We start from the raw sequence: 16,645 nt of genomic DNA on the forward strand, positions 1-16,645 counted from the left end.
GGCTATGGGTGTAATATCAATCAAATATTTCAAATACCCAACAAGCAATTCTAATACATCAAGTATATAAATTATAAAGTACTAAGAAGAGAATTAGTACCTTGGTCTGAAACTCCTCCGGTTTCAAAGAGATGTGGGTATATCTTCTTCATATCTTCCTCAGCTTCCAAAGTAGCTCTCTCAAAAAATTGGTTCCTCCAAAGAACTTTAACTGATGCTACTTCCTTAGTCCTCAGCTTGCGAACTTGGCGATCTAGAATCTGAACCGAAATCTCTTCATAAGATAGGCTATCATTGATCCCAATATCTTCGGTTGGTATGATTAATGAAGGATCACCTATGCACTTCTTCAACATGGAGATGTGAAATATCGGTTGAACCGCTGCTAACTCTTGTGGTAGCTCCAATTCAAAAGCTATTTTGCCAATCCTCTTGGCTATTCGATAAGGTCCAATATACCGGGGACTAAGCTACCCCTTCTTACCAAATCTCATAACGCCATTCATAGGTGAAACCTTTAAATACACCCAATCATCTACTTTAAACTCTAACTCCCTTCTCTTAACATCAGTGTAGGATTTCTGACGACTCTGTGCCGTTTTCAACCTCTCTTGAATCACTTCAACCTTCTCCATCGCTTGAGGCACTAAATATGGTCCTATCAACCTAGTTTCACCAACTTCAAACCATCCAATAGGAGATCTGCATCTTATCCCATAAAGAGCTTCATAAAGAGCCATTTGGATGCTAGAGTGGTAACTATTGTTGTAGGCAAACTCAATGAGAGGTAGGTGATCATCCCAATTACCTTTGAAATTGATCACGCATGCCCTCAACATATCGTCTAAGGTCTGAATGGTGCGCTCCTCGTGCCCATCAGTCTGAGGATGAAAAACAGTACTCAAGTTCACCTTTGAACCCAAGTCTTTCTTGAAAACACTTCCAGAACTGTGCAGTAAATTGTGCACCTCTGTCTGAAATAATAGAGACCAGAACCCCATGAAGTCTTACCACTTCTTGAATATATAGCTTAGCATAATCTTCTGCTGAAAGGGTAGTCTTCACCTGTAAAAAGTGGGCTGATTTTGTCATTCTATCGACAATCACCCAAATGGAATCATGTTGTCTGTGAGACCTTGGCAAACCTGTGATGAAATCCATATTAATCATCTCCTACTTCCATTTTGGAAGTTCTATATTCTGAGGCAAACCGCCGAGCCTTTGGTGCTTTACTTTAATTTGTTGGCAATTCGGACACTTGGCCACAAACTCTGCAATGCCCTTCTTCATACTACTCCACCAATACACTTCTCTCAAATCACGATACATCTTTGTGGAACTCGGATGAATGGAATATTGGGAGCTATGAGATTCCTCCATGATCCTCTCTTGGAGTCCATCCACCATTGGTACACACAATCTACCTTGATATCTCAATACACCATCTCCCTCTTGTTCAAAAACAAATACTTTTTTCTTATGCACATTTGCCTTCAATTCAAGCAAAATTGGGTCTTGGTCTTGCTTCTCTTTCACTTCTGACACTAATAAAGATTCGGCCCCATTCATCACCACTACTTCTCCTTCTGTGGAATCCATTAGTCGGACTCATAAGCGTGCAAGTCTATACACTTCTCTTGCTAGTTCTTTCTTATCTTCCTCAAAATGGGTGGTACTTTCCATAGAAAACCTGCTCAAGGAATCAACAACACCATTAGCCTTACCTGGGTGGTAAAGAATACTCATGTCGTAGTCCTTGAGTAATTCTAACCACTTCCTTTGTCTGAGATTAAGCTCTTTCTGAGTAAATACATACTAAAGATTCTTGTGATCAATGAATACATCAATATGCACACATACAAATAATGACGCCATATCTGCAAAGAAAATACTACAGCAGCCAACTCTAAGTCATGGGTTGGGTAGTTCTTCTCATGAACTTTCTACTGTCTGGAGGCATACGCTATTGCCTTGCAATTCTGCATTAACACACAACCCAAACCAACTCTAGATGCATCAAAATACCTCACAAAACCTTGTGTATATTCTGGTAAGGTCAACACTGGGGTAGTAGTCAATCTCTTTTTCAATTCCTAAAAGCTTTTCTCATAAGCTTCAGACCATTGAAATTTCACTGTCTTCTGAGTTAACTTGGTCAAAGGGGATGAAATGGATGAGAACCTCTCTACAAACCTTCTATAATAGCCAGAACATCCCAAGAAACTCTTAATATCAGTTGGAGATGTGGGTCTAGGTCTATTTTGCACTACCTCTATTTTCTGAGTATCAAATTTAATTCCCTCTCCAGACACAATGTGACCTATAGAATGCCACATACTCAAGCCAAAACTCACATTCAGAGAACTTAGCATATAACTCCTTATCTTTCAAAGTTTGGAGAACTATTCTGAGATGACCAGCATGATCTTCTTCATTCCTTGAATAGATTAGTATGTCATCAATGAAGATGATAACAAATATATATAAATAAGGTTTGAATACTCTATTCATAAGGTCCATGAATGCTGCAAGCACATTGCTCAAACCAAAAGACATGACAAGGCTGTCTTTGGAATATCACATTCCCTTAATCTCAATTGATTGTAACCTGACCTGAGATCTATCTTTGAGAAACAGGTGGCACCCTGAAGTTGATCGAAAAGATCATCAATTCTTGGAAGAGGATATTTGTTCTTGATGGTAACCTTGTTCAACTGACGGTAATTTATACATATCCTAAGGGAACCATTTTTCGTTCTTACAAACAAGACCGGAGTGCCCCAAGGTGAGACACTTGGTTGAATGAAACATTTATCTCGGAGATCTTTCAACTGCTCTTTAAGCTCTTTTAACTCTACTGGTGTCATTCTATATAGTGGAATAGATATAGGACGAGTATTTGGAAGAACATCTATACCGAAGTCTATCTATCTCTCAGGAGGGACTCCGGGTAGATCATCAGGAAAGATTTCTGGAAACTCTTTTACTACTGGAACTGACTGAGTAGGAGGTATTCTCAACACTAGAGTCATTAATTCGGACTAAGTGATAGACACACCCCTTGGAAACCAACTTTCTTGCCTTAAGGTACGAAATGAAACAACCCTTAGGTACTACTGAACTACTTTTCCACTTTAAGACTGGCTCATTAGGAATTTGAAACCTAACGACTCGAGTTCTAAATCAAGTGAGGCATAACATGCATGAAGCCAATTCATACCTAGAATGACATCAAAATCTACCATGTCTAACTCAATTAAATCAACCATGGTGTCTTTGTGATTGATGGAAATGACACAATCACGATAAACTCACTCAGCTAGGATAGACTCCCTAACAGGTGTAGAAACACAAAAGGGTTCGCAGAGTTTCTCAAGAAGAACATCAAAATTATTTGTAATATAAGGGGTCACAAAAGATAAACTTGCTCCTGGTCTAGCAAAGTATAAACATCAAAATCAAAGACTTTGATCATACCAGTGACAACATCTACAGAGTTCTCTTGCTCTTGGGGACTAGTGATCGCATAAAGAAGGTTTGCTCCTCCACCCGTACCGAAAGTAGCTTCTCTAGGTGCAGCCCTGTCTGGTAGAGCAACTGATAAAGATTGGGCCCTATTGTCCTGATTTCCACTACCTTGCTTGTTCTTTAGACACTCTTTCATGAAGTGACCCTCTTGTCCACACTTGAAGCAACTTGTCTGGCCATTACGACAATTACCTGGGTGGGTTCTACCACACCTAGCACATGTAGGAGCCCAATTACCTCCTTGTGCCACACTACCTTGAGACTGTGCAGGTTTAGCTCTGAAGTTCTGTGAATTCTGGACATTATACTCACATTAGCCTTTGGGTGCAGGTGCACTAGCAGATGATGGAGCAGGACCCTTTTGCTTCTGCTGAAAGGACGAACGGTTCACATTACCTTTCTGCTGCCCGGACTCATTCCCTGTCTTAGCTTTCTTATTTCTGAATTCCTCCATATCCCTCAGCTTCTCTTCCTCAACCTACTGCACATAGACCATCAACCTTGATATGTCCATGTCCCCAATTAACACAACTGTCTTGTCCTCTTTGCTTGATAGACGGGACAACCCAGCAACGAACGGGCTCATTCTACTTTTCATATCCGCAACCATCTCCGGAGCATAATGGGATAGTTGGGTGAACTTCAACCCATACTTATGAACACTCAAAGAATCCTGCTTCAGTGTGAGGAATTCTCGTACCTTAGCCTTTTTTAGTTCTCGGGGAAAGAAACGCCCCAAGAAAGTCTCCTCAAAACATGCCCAACTCGCAGGTGGTGCATCATCAGCTCTACCCCTCTTCCACTTGTCAAACCAAGTCCTAGCAACATTCTTCAGTTGATATGAAGCCAGTTCAACTCGCTCAGTATCAGCAAAATGCATAACATCAAATACCTTCTTCAGCTCCTCAATAAAGTTCTCTGGATCCTCAGTAGTACTCGAACCAGTGAAGGTTGGAGGATTCATCCTTAAGAACTCATGAACACTAGAAGTATGAGCCACTTTCTGACGATTCTCTCTCTGTTGCCCAGCTTGGTTGGTCATAACTTGGCTCAACATCCGAATGGCCTCACGGAACACAGCATTGGTGACCTCTCCTTGGGGTTGCACTTCTGGTGCATTAGGTACCCCTTGTTCCTGTGGTTCAATCTTCCTTATAGCCGGACGACCTCTGACAGCTCTTCGTGGAGGCATGATCTGAAAGACACGCAAAAACACGAATTGGAAGAAAATTTATAGAGATTAAATTCTAACGCACAAAATGAGTATGAAAGAAGTGAGAATATTTTCTAAGTGATGCAGCCTCCAAATTATAGATGTGGCGCTCTTCACACCGATAACTAGGACTCTACAGACGGCTTCATTGACTCCCTAGGACTCTTGAACTCTATGCTCTAATACCAAGTTTGTCACACCCCAAGCATACACCCCGGACGTGGCTGGCACTCGAGAACCATTGTTGGCCCCAAGTGACCCTTTGGCCAAGCTTACTTACTCATCGGAAGACTTAAACATAATAAAATATAACTCATGCATAACTTAATAAATAATAGCTTAGCCAAAATGGCAACTCGAGTCTTAAACGTATACAACTGAAATGAATAGAACTATAACTATCTGTCTATGAAGCCTCTAAACAAATAGGGATGTCGGGACAGGACCCCCGATCATCCTAATAATTGAAAACAAGAAAGAAAATGATAAAAAAGAGCCCTCCGGAAAGCAAGGAAGCTCACCAACTGACTCTAAATGCTGAACCTAATCAACGAGGTGTTGGATGCTGATCCTGGTTACTTGTGCCTGCATCATAAGACGATGCAAGCCAACTGGCATTAGTACATTGAATGTACGAGTACGCGAGTTGAAATGCTAACATAACATAGGCTTGAAAAGATTTTGAAAGAAACACTTACATTGGCTCTTCTAAACTCATGAATAACTTAACTCATAATAAGCCAATGAAACACATGCAATATATGGAAAGCTCTATAATACAGTAAAATCAACTTAGTTCATTAAAGAAAATACAATAACAAACTCAACTTTACTCATATAATAAAGTAATATAGTTTCTTTGGGAGTTTTTCTAACCGACAACCACTACTATGAGCCTAAGTGGTGATACAATGTCTTGCCCACGCTGCCAGAACTGTCATATAGTTTACCATCATATAGGACGCCTTCACTAAGTGGATCCACTAGTCTATGCTAAAATCATCTTAATGAGTCATCTAAAAAGTGTGATCTTTTACTACCCATGATGGCTACATGATTTATGGAGACTTGAGTAAATATGAACTCTCATCCCTATATCGGTTCTCTATACTACTCCCAAAATATACTTAGCTCATATGTTTTAAAAACAAACTTCTTTCTTTGGTTTGAGATAATTACTCAAAACTTATCTTAAAAGCTCTCTTGGAATCAGTGTTCCCTTTCTTGCTCAAATATGAAAACAGTTTTAAACTCTTGGAACTACTTAGTTCCCTTATAGCTTTTTGAGAAATGAATTCAACTCTTTACTCTTTGCTTAACTTGAAACTTAATCTTAAAACAAAGTTAAAATGTTTGTGAAAGACTTTGGAAAAACTTTATGAACTTCTCTTGACTTACTTCTTAACTTTTAGACTTGACTCTTAACTTCTTGACTTTGATCCCAACTTTTCTTGAATTGGATTATGGATTCAAGGTTCATGATCTCATGTTTATGGATGATTTCATGATGTTTAAATGTACCTTAGAGTATTGGAATCAACTAGAAAACATAGGTACATTGCTAAGGAACAAGTATGAAAAGGTGGGGAATTAATGGGGAGAACTAGCGTCCTTGGCGCTCTGAGAAGCGCAAGGCGCCAGCCCTCAATATTCAGAGACTGATCTGGGGGGCGCTGGCTGGTGCGACGCCCCACCCCTATCCCCAGGTGTTTAACGACTTTTCTGGCTCGTTTTTCATCTCTAAACCCTCTAAACTTCAATGGTTCCTTCCCCAAACACTTAGAATCATTTATACCCTCACTATATGATAGATTCAAACTGAAATTACACCCGAAAATATGAATCAAATTGCAAGAAACTCCAACAACACAACCCACTAGAAATTCAAACGAACTTTCAACAATGTTCTTCAAGAACACAATTTCTAAATTTTCAAATACTTAAATTCGCTGAATTTAATTATGGTTGGCGCGTGGATGAACTAACCCAATGCTATGGAATCTCACATACCTTGTAGGGATCACCCCCTTGACGAAATCCACACGCAAATCTCGACGATCTTGACGAATCTTGATTTCTCTTCTCCCTTCTCCTCTTTTCTCTTTTCTCCAATCCCTAGCGTGAAACTTCAACTTTTCTAAACTGACTAAAATCTGATTTTACCCCAATTAACTCCTAAAAAAGAATTAGAATAATTAGGTAAGGAAAAGACTAAATTACCCTTCCAAAATCCGGATTTGACTTTCCTTATTCCAAACAACTCAACTTCCAATGGGCATAACTCACTCATACAAACTCGAAATCGCACAAACTCAGCAGTGTTGGAAAGGTTATTCTAAGAGCTTTCCAACCATATCTGGAAATACACCTAACTCATCCTGAGATAGGAGTTAAGGGAAGTTGACCAAAAACTCAATTAACATACTTCACAATTTTCCGGACTTTCATATACTTTCCAAAAATGATTCTTTCCCCAACTTTTAACTATTTCCTAGTTATTTCAATTTGCGAGATGTTACAAGGTAAGCAACAAATTTTGATGGTCGAGTCTAACTAAAATCATTACTTTTTTAAAATTTTATAAACTAATTGATATTCTGACGTAGGTGATTCGGTTCTGAGTCTGATGATAGCAAAAGAATATTATTTTGCTTATCCTGATTTATCTTCGGAGGATCTCACAGATTTGAGAATTGTCAACTTAGATACTGAAAAACTTACTAGAGTGACCATCAAATATAATTTGCACAATCATTTACGTTATCAAATTAATTTATTTAAAGAACAAGTAAGTAACAACAAATTCAATTCATTAAATATCTTTTAATTTTGGTCCATTGGAAACTTATTCGATAGGCGAAATGGTCTGATGGACCCTTATACTTGTATGAGTTTGTATTCTAGACCTTCTAACTTAGCACTTTGTCAATTGAATCATTTAACTTAATGAAACTCAACATTTTAAATCCCTTTGGCTTTGTGTGAACTTCAAACACCCACTGAAAATGACATGTCATCATCCACATCAGATTTTATATGATACGTCATTTATTATTTAATTTTAAAAAAATATTTTTTTTTCTTCTTTTTCACTCCATTACTCCCTTCATTGTTACTTGAGCAACTTCTAAAACTCTTTCCTCCATTGATACCAATGAATTACCATTAAAATACCTTAATATATCTTAATATTTGCATACAATTTTACAGAATACACTTCATCTAATTTCATAAAGATATTCAACAATTACTTTTCACTATTCAAAACTACCAGATCTTGTCACTTTACCCTAGAAAAATGAAAAAAACGACAAATCAAGAACAATTTTGACACCAAAAGTGATTAAGATACTCATTAGACATATGTCTTTCAACAACTATGTTTATCCCACCAATTTTTTTAATTTTCCTTTGCTGATTATGTTCAAATTTTTTTGCACAATTTCTTTTTTAATTTGGGGGAACATAAAAAGGGGGGAAAAAAAGAGAAGAAGAGATTGGAAAGGAGCGGGGAAGGGGGAGAAAGAGAGAAATGGGAGTCTTGGTGGGGAAGAACATGGAAACTGATGTTTGAAGAGGAAAATAATTTGGGATGGGATGGGGGGGGGGGGGAGAAAGAAGAAAAACATTTATTTTTAATATTTTTTCTTGTTTTTATTCTAATTTCCTTTTTCTTTTAATTATTTTTAATCAAAATTCTGAGGTCTACGCTCTTTTGGCGCGTGGAATCACGTGTTTGTTCCAACTCATTAATTAAGTTGCCACATAAGCCTAGTCAAAGGTCAGAGGGATTTAAAATGGTAAGTTTCATTGAGTTAGAGGGTTCACTTGACAAAATTCTAAGTTGAAAGATCCAAAATACAAACACATACATTATAAGAGTCCATCAGACCATTTCGCCAAAATTAAAATAACACACTGAATTGATTTTATTTTTCTATTTTTTAAATTTCAATTTTTTGATCTATTTCAATTCAATATTTTTAAATTTTGATTTTTCGGTTTCTGATTTTTCAAATCAAAAAGATCGAAAATAATGTATAATTTATACTTTTTGTATTTTCCCCCACAACCCAATTTGTTCATGTCCAATAAACCCTCGTAGATCAAGAAAAACATATTATCATTTAATTGTTCTAAAATATGAGCAAAATACAAAAATACTAAACAAGAAATGGAAGACAAATGTTAATAAGAAGTATAGAGTAGAGAGTATTCTTTTATCTCTTTTTGTTGTCATTCACAAGGGTGAAGCATGCCCTTTTATAGTTAGTAGAAATCACATGTTTACAATGTTAAGAAAATACGTTAGAAGCTCTTTAACTGATACATTAAATGGGACATTACGTTAGGTGTAGATTGAAAAGAAACATCCACACATTTAATGGATTTGTAACACCCCCCCTTGGATATTTATAGATAATGTGCCTCGTTAAAACCTTACTAGAAAAAACCCAGTGGGAAAAAGCCTAGTGAAGGAAAAAAAGTACACACATCTTGTAATACGCCTTGAGTGTTGCCTCATTAAAAACTTTACCAGGAAAACCCAATAGGACAAAACCTTGGCTAAGGGAAAAAGAGTACAACGCGTATTTACTCTCCCTGATGAAAAACTTATTTGATATCTTGGAGACGATGCATTCCAATATTATATCTTAGCTTCTCAAATGTTGACGTTGGCAATGCCTTAGTGAATAAATCTGCAAGATTATCACTCGAACGAATCTGTTAAACATTTATCTCACCATTTTTGTTGAAGATCATGTGTGAAAAAGAACTTAGGTGAAATATGTTTTGTTCGGTCTCCTTTGATATATCCTCCCTTTAATTGAGTTATGCAAGAAGCATTATCTTCATACAATATTATTGGAATCTCTGTTTGCACAGAAAGACTGCATAATTGCAAAATGTGTTGAGTCATTGATCTTAACCATACACACTCTCGACTGGCTTCATGAATGACTATTATCTCTGCATGATTTAAAGAAGTAGCAATATTGTTTGCTTCATCCAACGCCATGATATAGTTGTACCTTCATATGTGAATAAATAGCATGTCTGAGATCTAGCTTTATGTGGGTCAGACAAATATCCCGCATTTGCATAATCGATCAATTCTGACTTGGATGCATTAGAATATTACAACCCCATATCAATTGTTCCTTGAAGATATTTGAATAGATGTCTAACACCATTCCAATGTTTTCTTGTTGGACATGAGCTGAATCTCACCAATAAACTTACTGCGAAGCAAATATCTGGTTGGGTATTGTTGGCAAGACATTAGTGCCCCAATAGCACTGAGATATGATGTTTCATCACCAAGAATCTCTTCATCCTTTTCTTGGGGTCGGAATGGATCTTTATTTATATCGAGAGATCTCACAACCACCGGGGTACTCAATGGGTGTGATTTATCCATGTAAAATCGCTTCAAAACCTTATCAGTATATGTAGATTGATGGATAAATATTTCATTTGTCAAATGTTCAATATGAAGGCCAAGACAAAATTTTGTCTTACCAAGATCTTTCATTTTAAATTCTTTCTTCAAACACTCAACAACTTTTGAAAGATCTTTAGGAGTTCCGATGATGTTCAAGTCATCAACATAAAACAGATATTATTACAAATTCAAATTTTGACCTTCGTATAAAAATATAAGGACAAATAAGGTTCATTCTGATACCCTTCCTTTAACAAGTATTCGCTAAGACGATTATACCACATTCGCCCTGATTGTTTCAATCCATATAAGGATTTCTGAAGCTTTATTGAACAACTTCTTTTGAATTTTTATATGCTTTAGGCACTTTTAGTGCTTTAGGGATTTTCATAAAAATATTGTGGTCTAGTGAGCCATATAAATAGGCTACGACAACGTCCATTAGATGCATTTCAATCTTTTCATGAACTGTCATATTTATTAGATACCTGAAGGTAATTGCATCTACCACTGGAGAATATGGCTTCTCATAATCAATGCAAGGCCTTTGCGAAAATTCTTGTGCCACAAGTCATGCTTTATATCTTACGACTTTACCATTTTCATTGTGTTTTCGCACAAAAACTCATTTGTGCCCCACTGGCTTAACACCTTCAGGTGTTCGGACTATTGGTCCAAAAATTTCATGTTTTTCAAGTGAAGCCAATTCTGTTTGAATTGCTTCCTTCCATTTTTAGCCAATCATTTCTCTGTCTACATTCATTGACAGATCTTGGTTCCAAATTCTCATCTTGTTGCATTATTTCAACTGCAACATTATAGGCAAAAATATTATCCACCACAATATTATTTCGATTCCACCTTTTTTCTCGTTCGAGACATAATTTATAGAGATTTCCTCATTCTCATTATTTTCAGGTACATGGACCTCCTCTTTGGTGTCATCATTTATTATGTCTCAGAGCTCTTCATGAGAAATTGCCTCCATATTATGAGCATCTTGATCATTTATTTCTTTCCTTTTCTGATGATTTTTATCCTTGGAACCAATTGGTCTACCACGTTTTAAGTGTGGTCCAGACTCATTTGCCTTAACATTTTGTCCTATTGGGACATCAACTCGAACTTAATTTAGTAACCGGTGGAAGGTTAGTAAATGCATCCGACAGTTGATTTGCAATATTCTGCAAATAAATTATCTTTTGAACTTCTTGCTCACATTGATTTGTTCGAGGGTCTAGATGAGACAGTGAAAGTGAATTTCAATCTATCTCATTTCTCAACTGCTTTGTTCTCCCCTAATGTTGGGTATACTGATTTATCAAAATGACAATCAGCAAACCTTGCCGTAAATAAATCTCCAGTTCTAGGTTCCAAATATTTTATAATAGAACGAGATTCATACACAACATATATCCCCAACCTTCTTTGGGGACCCATCTTTGTGCGTTGTGGTGGAGCAATTGGAACATATACCGCACAACCAAAGATTCTAAGATGGGAAATGTTTGGCTCTTGACCAAAAATCAATTGCAATTGGGAGATGTCATGATAATTGGTTGGCCTTATGCGCACAAGTGCCGCTGCATGCAAAATAGCATGCCCCCAAACCGAAACAGACAACTTTGTCCTCATCAACAATGGTCTAGCTATCAATTTGAAGACGTTTTAATCAATGACTCTGCTAAATCATTTTGAGTATGAACATGTGCAACAGGATGTTCAATTGTTATTCCAATGGACAAACAATAATCAGTAAATACCTGAGATGTAAACTCACTAGCATTATCAAGACGAATTGTTTTTATTGCATAATCTATCCAGAACCCAGTAAACAAAAAGGGTTGTGGTCCAGAATCCTAGATCCGCGTCAATGTCCCCCTCACTGCCACCTCCTAGGTGTATATTCTCTTACAGGGGACCATGTTTAGATTGAATTTGAAGTATAGATATTGACCGCCCAAGCTCATCGATTCTAAAATGATTCTCTATTTTCCAAATAATATGATGTAAATGTCGCTGCTTCAGCATTCAACCGGAGAAATTCATTTCAAGATTCCTCATGAACTTCCAGTCATAAAGTAGTAATACAATATATAGTTTATCCATATTTGGTGGTTCTTAACAGTTTTTTCTTTCAGTGAAGTAAAGTGAGACTTTCTCATTCAGTGTGTGTATGTATGTGAAGTATTTCCTTCACTGATCAGTGGAGTGTGTGTATGTGAAAATGGAAAGAAATGGTTTTCTATTTTCTATGTAATAGTACTAGTTTTCATTACCAGCATAACAATAGTAGGCATACTGTAATGCCACCCCTCTGTAACAATGTATTGAAGCATCTTAACTTAGTAATATATCTACTCTGATTTCTACCAAACATGAGGTTCAATCATTCAGATCACCAGTAATCTCCACATGAACAGACTCTATCCTTAAATGGTGGAAACGGTGCATATCACGTACAATAATTTCTCGTTTTATGACAAGCGAGATGTACTTTGTTGCACTATGGCAGTCACCACATTAATTGTATTCTTTCTACTCCCTCCGTCCCATTTTATGTGGCAACATTTGACTGGGCACGAAATTTAAGAAATAAATGAAGACTTTGAAATGTTTACCAAATTGCTCTTTAAAAAGTAGACTCACTTTCTCTCTTCTCATAAATGTATTAGAGTATTGTTTTAAGATTAAGTGGGATCAACAAGAATAAAAAAGAAATTGTACCTTTAAATACTTACCATATAAGAAAATGTGACATTTTTTTTAGACTGACCAAAAAGAAAATGGTGCCACATAAAATGGAACGGAGGTAGTACTATATACTATATTAGAAGAGTGAGTAGGAATTGGTATCAACATGGCAGCTTCATTTCATTTAATTTATTTATAAGGTTAGTTTTGACTTTTACAATTCTTTGGTTTACTTACGTGTCCGTAAAAGAGAGAATTGGAATCCATCACATCAACCTCTATATTGTCTGTGCAAACTCCTCAAAATCCATGGAAAACAGAACATCCAGAATAGAAAGCCACTGCATCATGTGAACTGAAAAACATCTACCATTTCGCTCCTGCTTTCAAGTTTGTTGTCTTCTCCGGATTTGGATAAGCTTTAATTCTTGGCTTTTAGATGTAATATCATCTCATTAATTATTATGTTTGAGAATTTTCTTTTCTTCGACTTTTCCTACTGTAATTATTGTCGGTTCTTTATTTATCTGTGTCTGAATAACAATAGGGACGAATTCATGTCTTTTCTCATACATGGAGACTGTTTCAGATTAGAAAATGAGTATATTTTTTATGGTATTTTCTTTAATTTGATTTTCCATTGTTTTTGTATTTTCGAAGAACCAATTTCTCATCATATTCTTCCTTCCGGGTAGGATTCGCTCTTAGATTTTCTATTGGTGTAACGACCAAAGAGGTTAATAAGATTCTGGGTGGTATATGCTTATGCCCTTGATATTATCATGATCTCCAATGTCGTAAATTCAAGGCGAACGGAGAGTTTGCAGGAAAACGAAGAGTTCTCAAAAAAAGTACTCCCTTAATGTTGATAAGTTGCTTGTAAGTTGTAAGCATTGATTTGATTTAAATCTTTGTTGTTGCTACTATGAAGTTTTTCCTCTACCTACAAATTCAATTTGTCCGTTGCTTGAAAGTTTATAACTTTATCTTTTTTATTTACCTAGAAAGACGACTCTGATCTTTAAATTCACGTGCATCGTTATGAGCGTTTAATTAAAATCTTGACTACTTTGGTTCTTTAATTTGTGAAGATTTTTAGAAGATGTGATGAGTACATCTTAAGCTAGTTCATTGTTTCTAAATTATGACTTGTAGTCAAATAGCTGCTTTCTAATAGCGTTGCTGCACAACAAAGGCGTTTGAAAAGCACTTATAGAATTGGTTCATTTTTCCTTGCAATTGTATCTTTCTTCACACCTGCTCCTAAGTTTATTGAGGAAAATGCGTTTGTTTTATCTTGCTAACTTTCTCGATGATGGCAAAACTGTTATAGGATAGGAATTACCAACTCTTTCAGGTAAATATTGGCCCGTGCTTGCACGGGCATTATCCATCTAGTACATATACAAATGTTGGAATTATATAACTATAAAAGATATATTGTATGATCGTTGTTTTATACATTTATGGCTTAAAATTATGTAATATATATAAATAAGACAAAATGCAAACCAATTAAATACTCATATACCAAAAAAAACTATTGAATTTAATTATACATATATAATTAAAATAAAATTAAAAATATCTCAAAATCTTCAGACTCTTGTTGTACATTGCACCAGAATCATCTTCTCCATGTATTTTTGAGCCATTATTACTAGAAGAACTTTCTTTTTCTTTTATGCAATCATCTACTCAGAAGCAATGCCTTTTTTTATAAAAAAAAAAAATGAAATAATGAGAAAAATCAAAAAAATATAAAAATACAAACCAAAAAAAATGGATGGAGGTTACTGGGATTTGAGTATACACGATTCGGAAAGATGAATAAATTTTTTCAATTTTGAATTTTAATGTGGTTGAGTAATTTAAGGGGATGTGAGAGATTTTAGAATATATATTAGTGGGCATGATAAGAGAGGGTGAGTGTCTTAATTTGTATAAAAGGTGAAAGAGGAGACTTACACATTTTGATACAAATGTAAAAATGTGGAACCACCTTGTAGCCATTTTCATTAGAGCTATAATCGTTATTTATAATTAAATTAAATTGTAGTTATGGACCATAATTAACAACTGTGTATGTTAGCTTAGTTATGTAATTTTCCCTAAAAAGAAAAAAACACTCAATGTAACCATTTTTCATTGATTTTGCATTATATCACTTGCCGAAACTATTTCACATCAATTTTACATATACTTATGAAGAAAAAATTCCAAACAATATATTTATGACCTTCATCAAAGTTGTGGTCATATTGCCACATTACCTTTTCTATAATCTCCTTTTTTTTTTGTTATTAAACGCACGTGATCGATAAAAATGAAGGAAACAATCAAAAAAGGAGACGAAGACATGCTAATTAAAAAACAGAGAGAGAGAAAACAAAAAATGATATCCAACCGCTCAAAAGATGATTGTTATTTGGTTAAGCAATAACAATTAGGTAGAAGAGATGGAAAAGATATACATTATTTAAGTAGGGAAAACAAACAAATATTAATTTTTTTATAATTCATGAGATATAATTAAATGTAATAAATATGATAGAATTATGTTTAATTATTAAACAAATTGATTAATTAAAAAAATGAAATAAAAGATGAATATTTTTTTAGACCATAAAAAATGTCATGTCACGTTATTTATGCCCAACTTTACTATATATATAGATTTGAAACGGGCCATTTAAATTGATGTATAGTATGAAAATAAAACGTCATAAAAGAATCGAAGTGTATGTTTGTGTTTGATAAGATTTAACATTTGAGTATTATGTATTATCCTAAGTTAATCTAGTCAATGGCTACTCTTAACGACCAAGTAAAAGTAATTACAATAATGTACTCCATAAGCAACAATATTTTATCCAATTGTGACATTTTTCATTAATCGATACAATATTTCATTAGAACAACTAATAAGATATGAAATACTATTTTTAACGATGAGCGATCGAAATTTGATTTATCGATAAGAAATTTTTTAGGAAAAATTTATGGACATCAAAAGATCAATGATCTTAGTGATCTTTAACTGTAGTTTTCATAGGCAAATTTTCGATAACTTGTTCATATGCATTGTATGCCGCCCTATTCCTTGCAGTGTCTTTAGTTTGACTAGATTTTCCCTTTGCAACAGATTTTCCATCGACAAAACATTCAAATTCCCTTGTTTTGTCCCAATTATCAACAATGTTTATCTCCAATTTATTCTTTTGACATAGCTGCATAATTTTCGTAACTGGTTGAATTTCAAGTGTTTCTGGAGTTATTAGTGGCTGCAACATATCTTTTACTGCCTGTAATCAAAAAATACATTGTATTTCGTCAATAGACACCCCCAAAGATACAATAAGCTAATATATATATATGTATAGTGAATAATAAAATCACCTGCCAAGTTATATCAATGGAGAAATTACAGTCGATATATATTGCGGCAATTAAGGCTTCAACTATATCTGCAAGAACTTTAGGGGGATTAATGCAACCTAATGAATGCAATGGGTACTCCAACGTAGCACTTCTGAATTCTTCCACCTACAGAAAACAACAAACATATGAACTTTTCGAGATATTTAATTGGTTCGATTTGATTTTTCGGTATTCAATTTGGTGGTAAAAATTGAAATTAGTTTGATTCAATTCAAAAAAAATTCTATTTGCAGTTACTATATTAGAAAAATCTTAGATTAATGGATTAGATGAAGGAAAAAAGGGAGGGGAGGGGAGCAGGGAGGGGGTGGGGGCAAAAAGAC

The 16,645-nt window shown here is 35.3% G+C and overlaps 1 protein-coding gene across 1 annotated transcript in view; it reads right to left on the minus strand.

Annotated features, from left to right (window-relative positions):
* Positions 1-15,748: 15,748 nt before the first annotated feature.
* LOC102599637 (ribonuclease 3-like protein 3) overlaps positions 15,749-16,645 on the minus strand; it is a 2,810-nt gene continuing 1,913 nt past the window's right edge. Inside the window, exons 3-4 of the mRNA XM_006357879.2 lie at positions 16,281-16,427; positions 15,749-16,186 (exon numbers count right to left, since the gene is read on the minus strand). Of these exons, the coding sequence (XP_006357941.1) occupies positions 15,908-16,186; positions 16,281-16,427 (426 nt within the window). The 3' untranslated portion in view covers positions 15,749-15,907. The remainder of the gene's footprint in view (positions 16,187-16,280; positions 16,428-16,645) is intronic.

This window comes from Solanum tuberosum, unplaced genomic scaffold (assembly GCF_000226075.1).
Source record: "Solanum tuberosum cultivar DM 1-3 516 R44 unplaced genomic scaffold, SolTub_3.0 scf00262, whole genome shotgun sequence".
Lineage (NCBI taxonomy): Eukaryota > Viridiplantae > Streptophyta > Magnoliopsida > Solanales > Solanaceae > Solanum > Solanum tuberosum.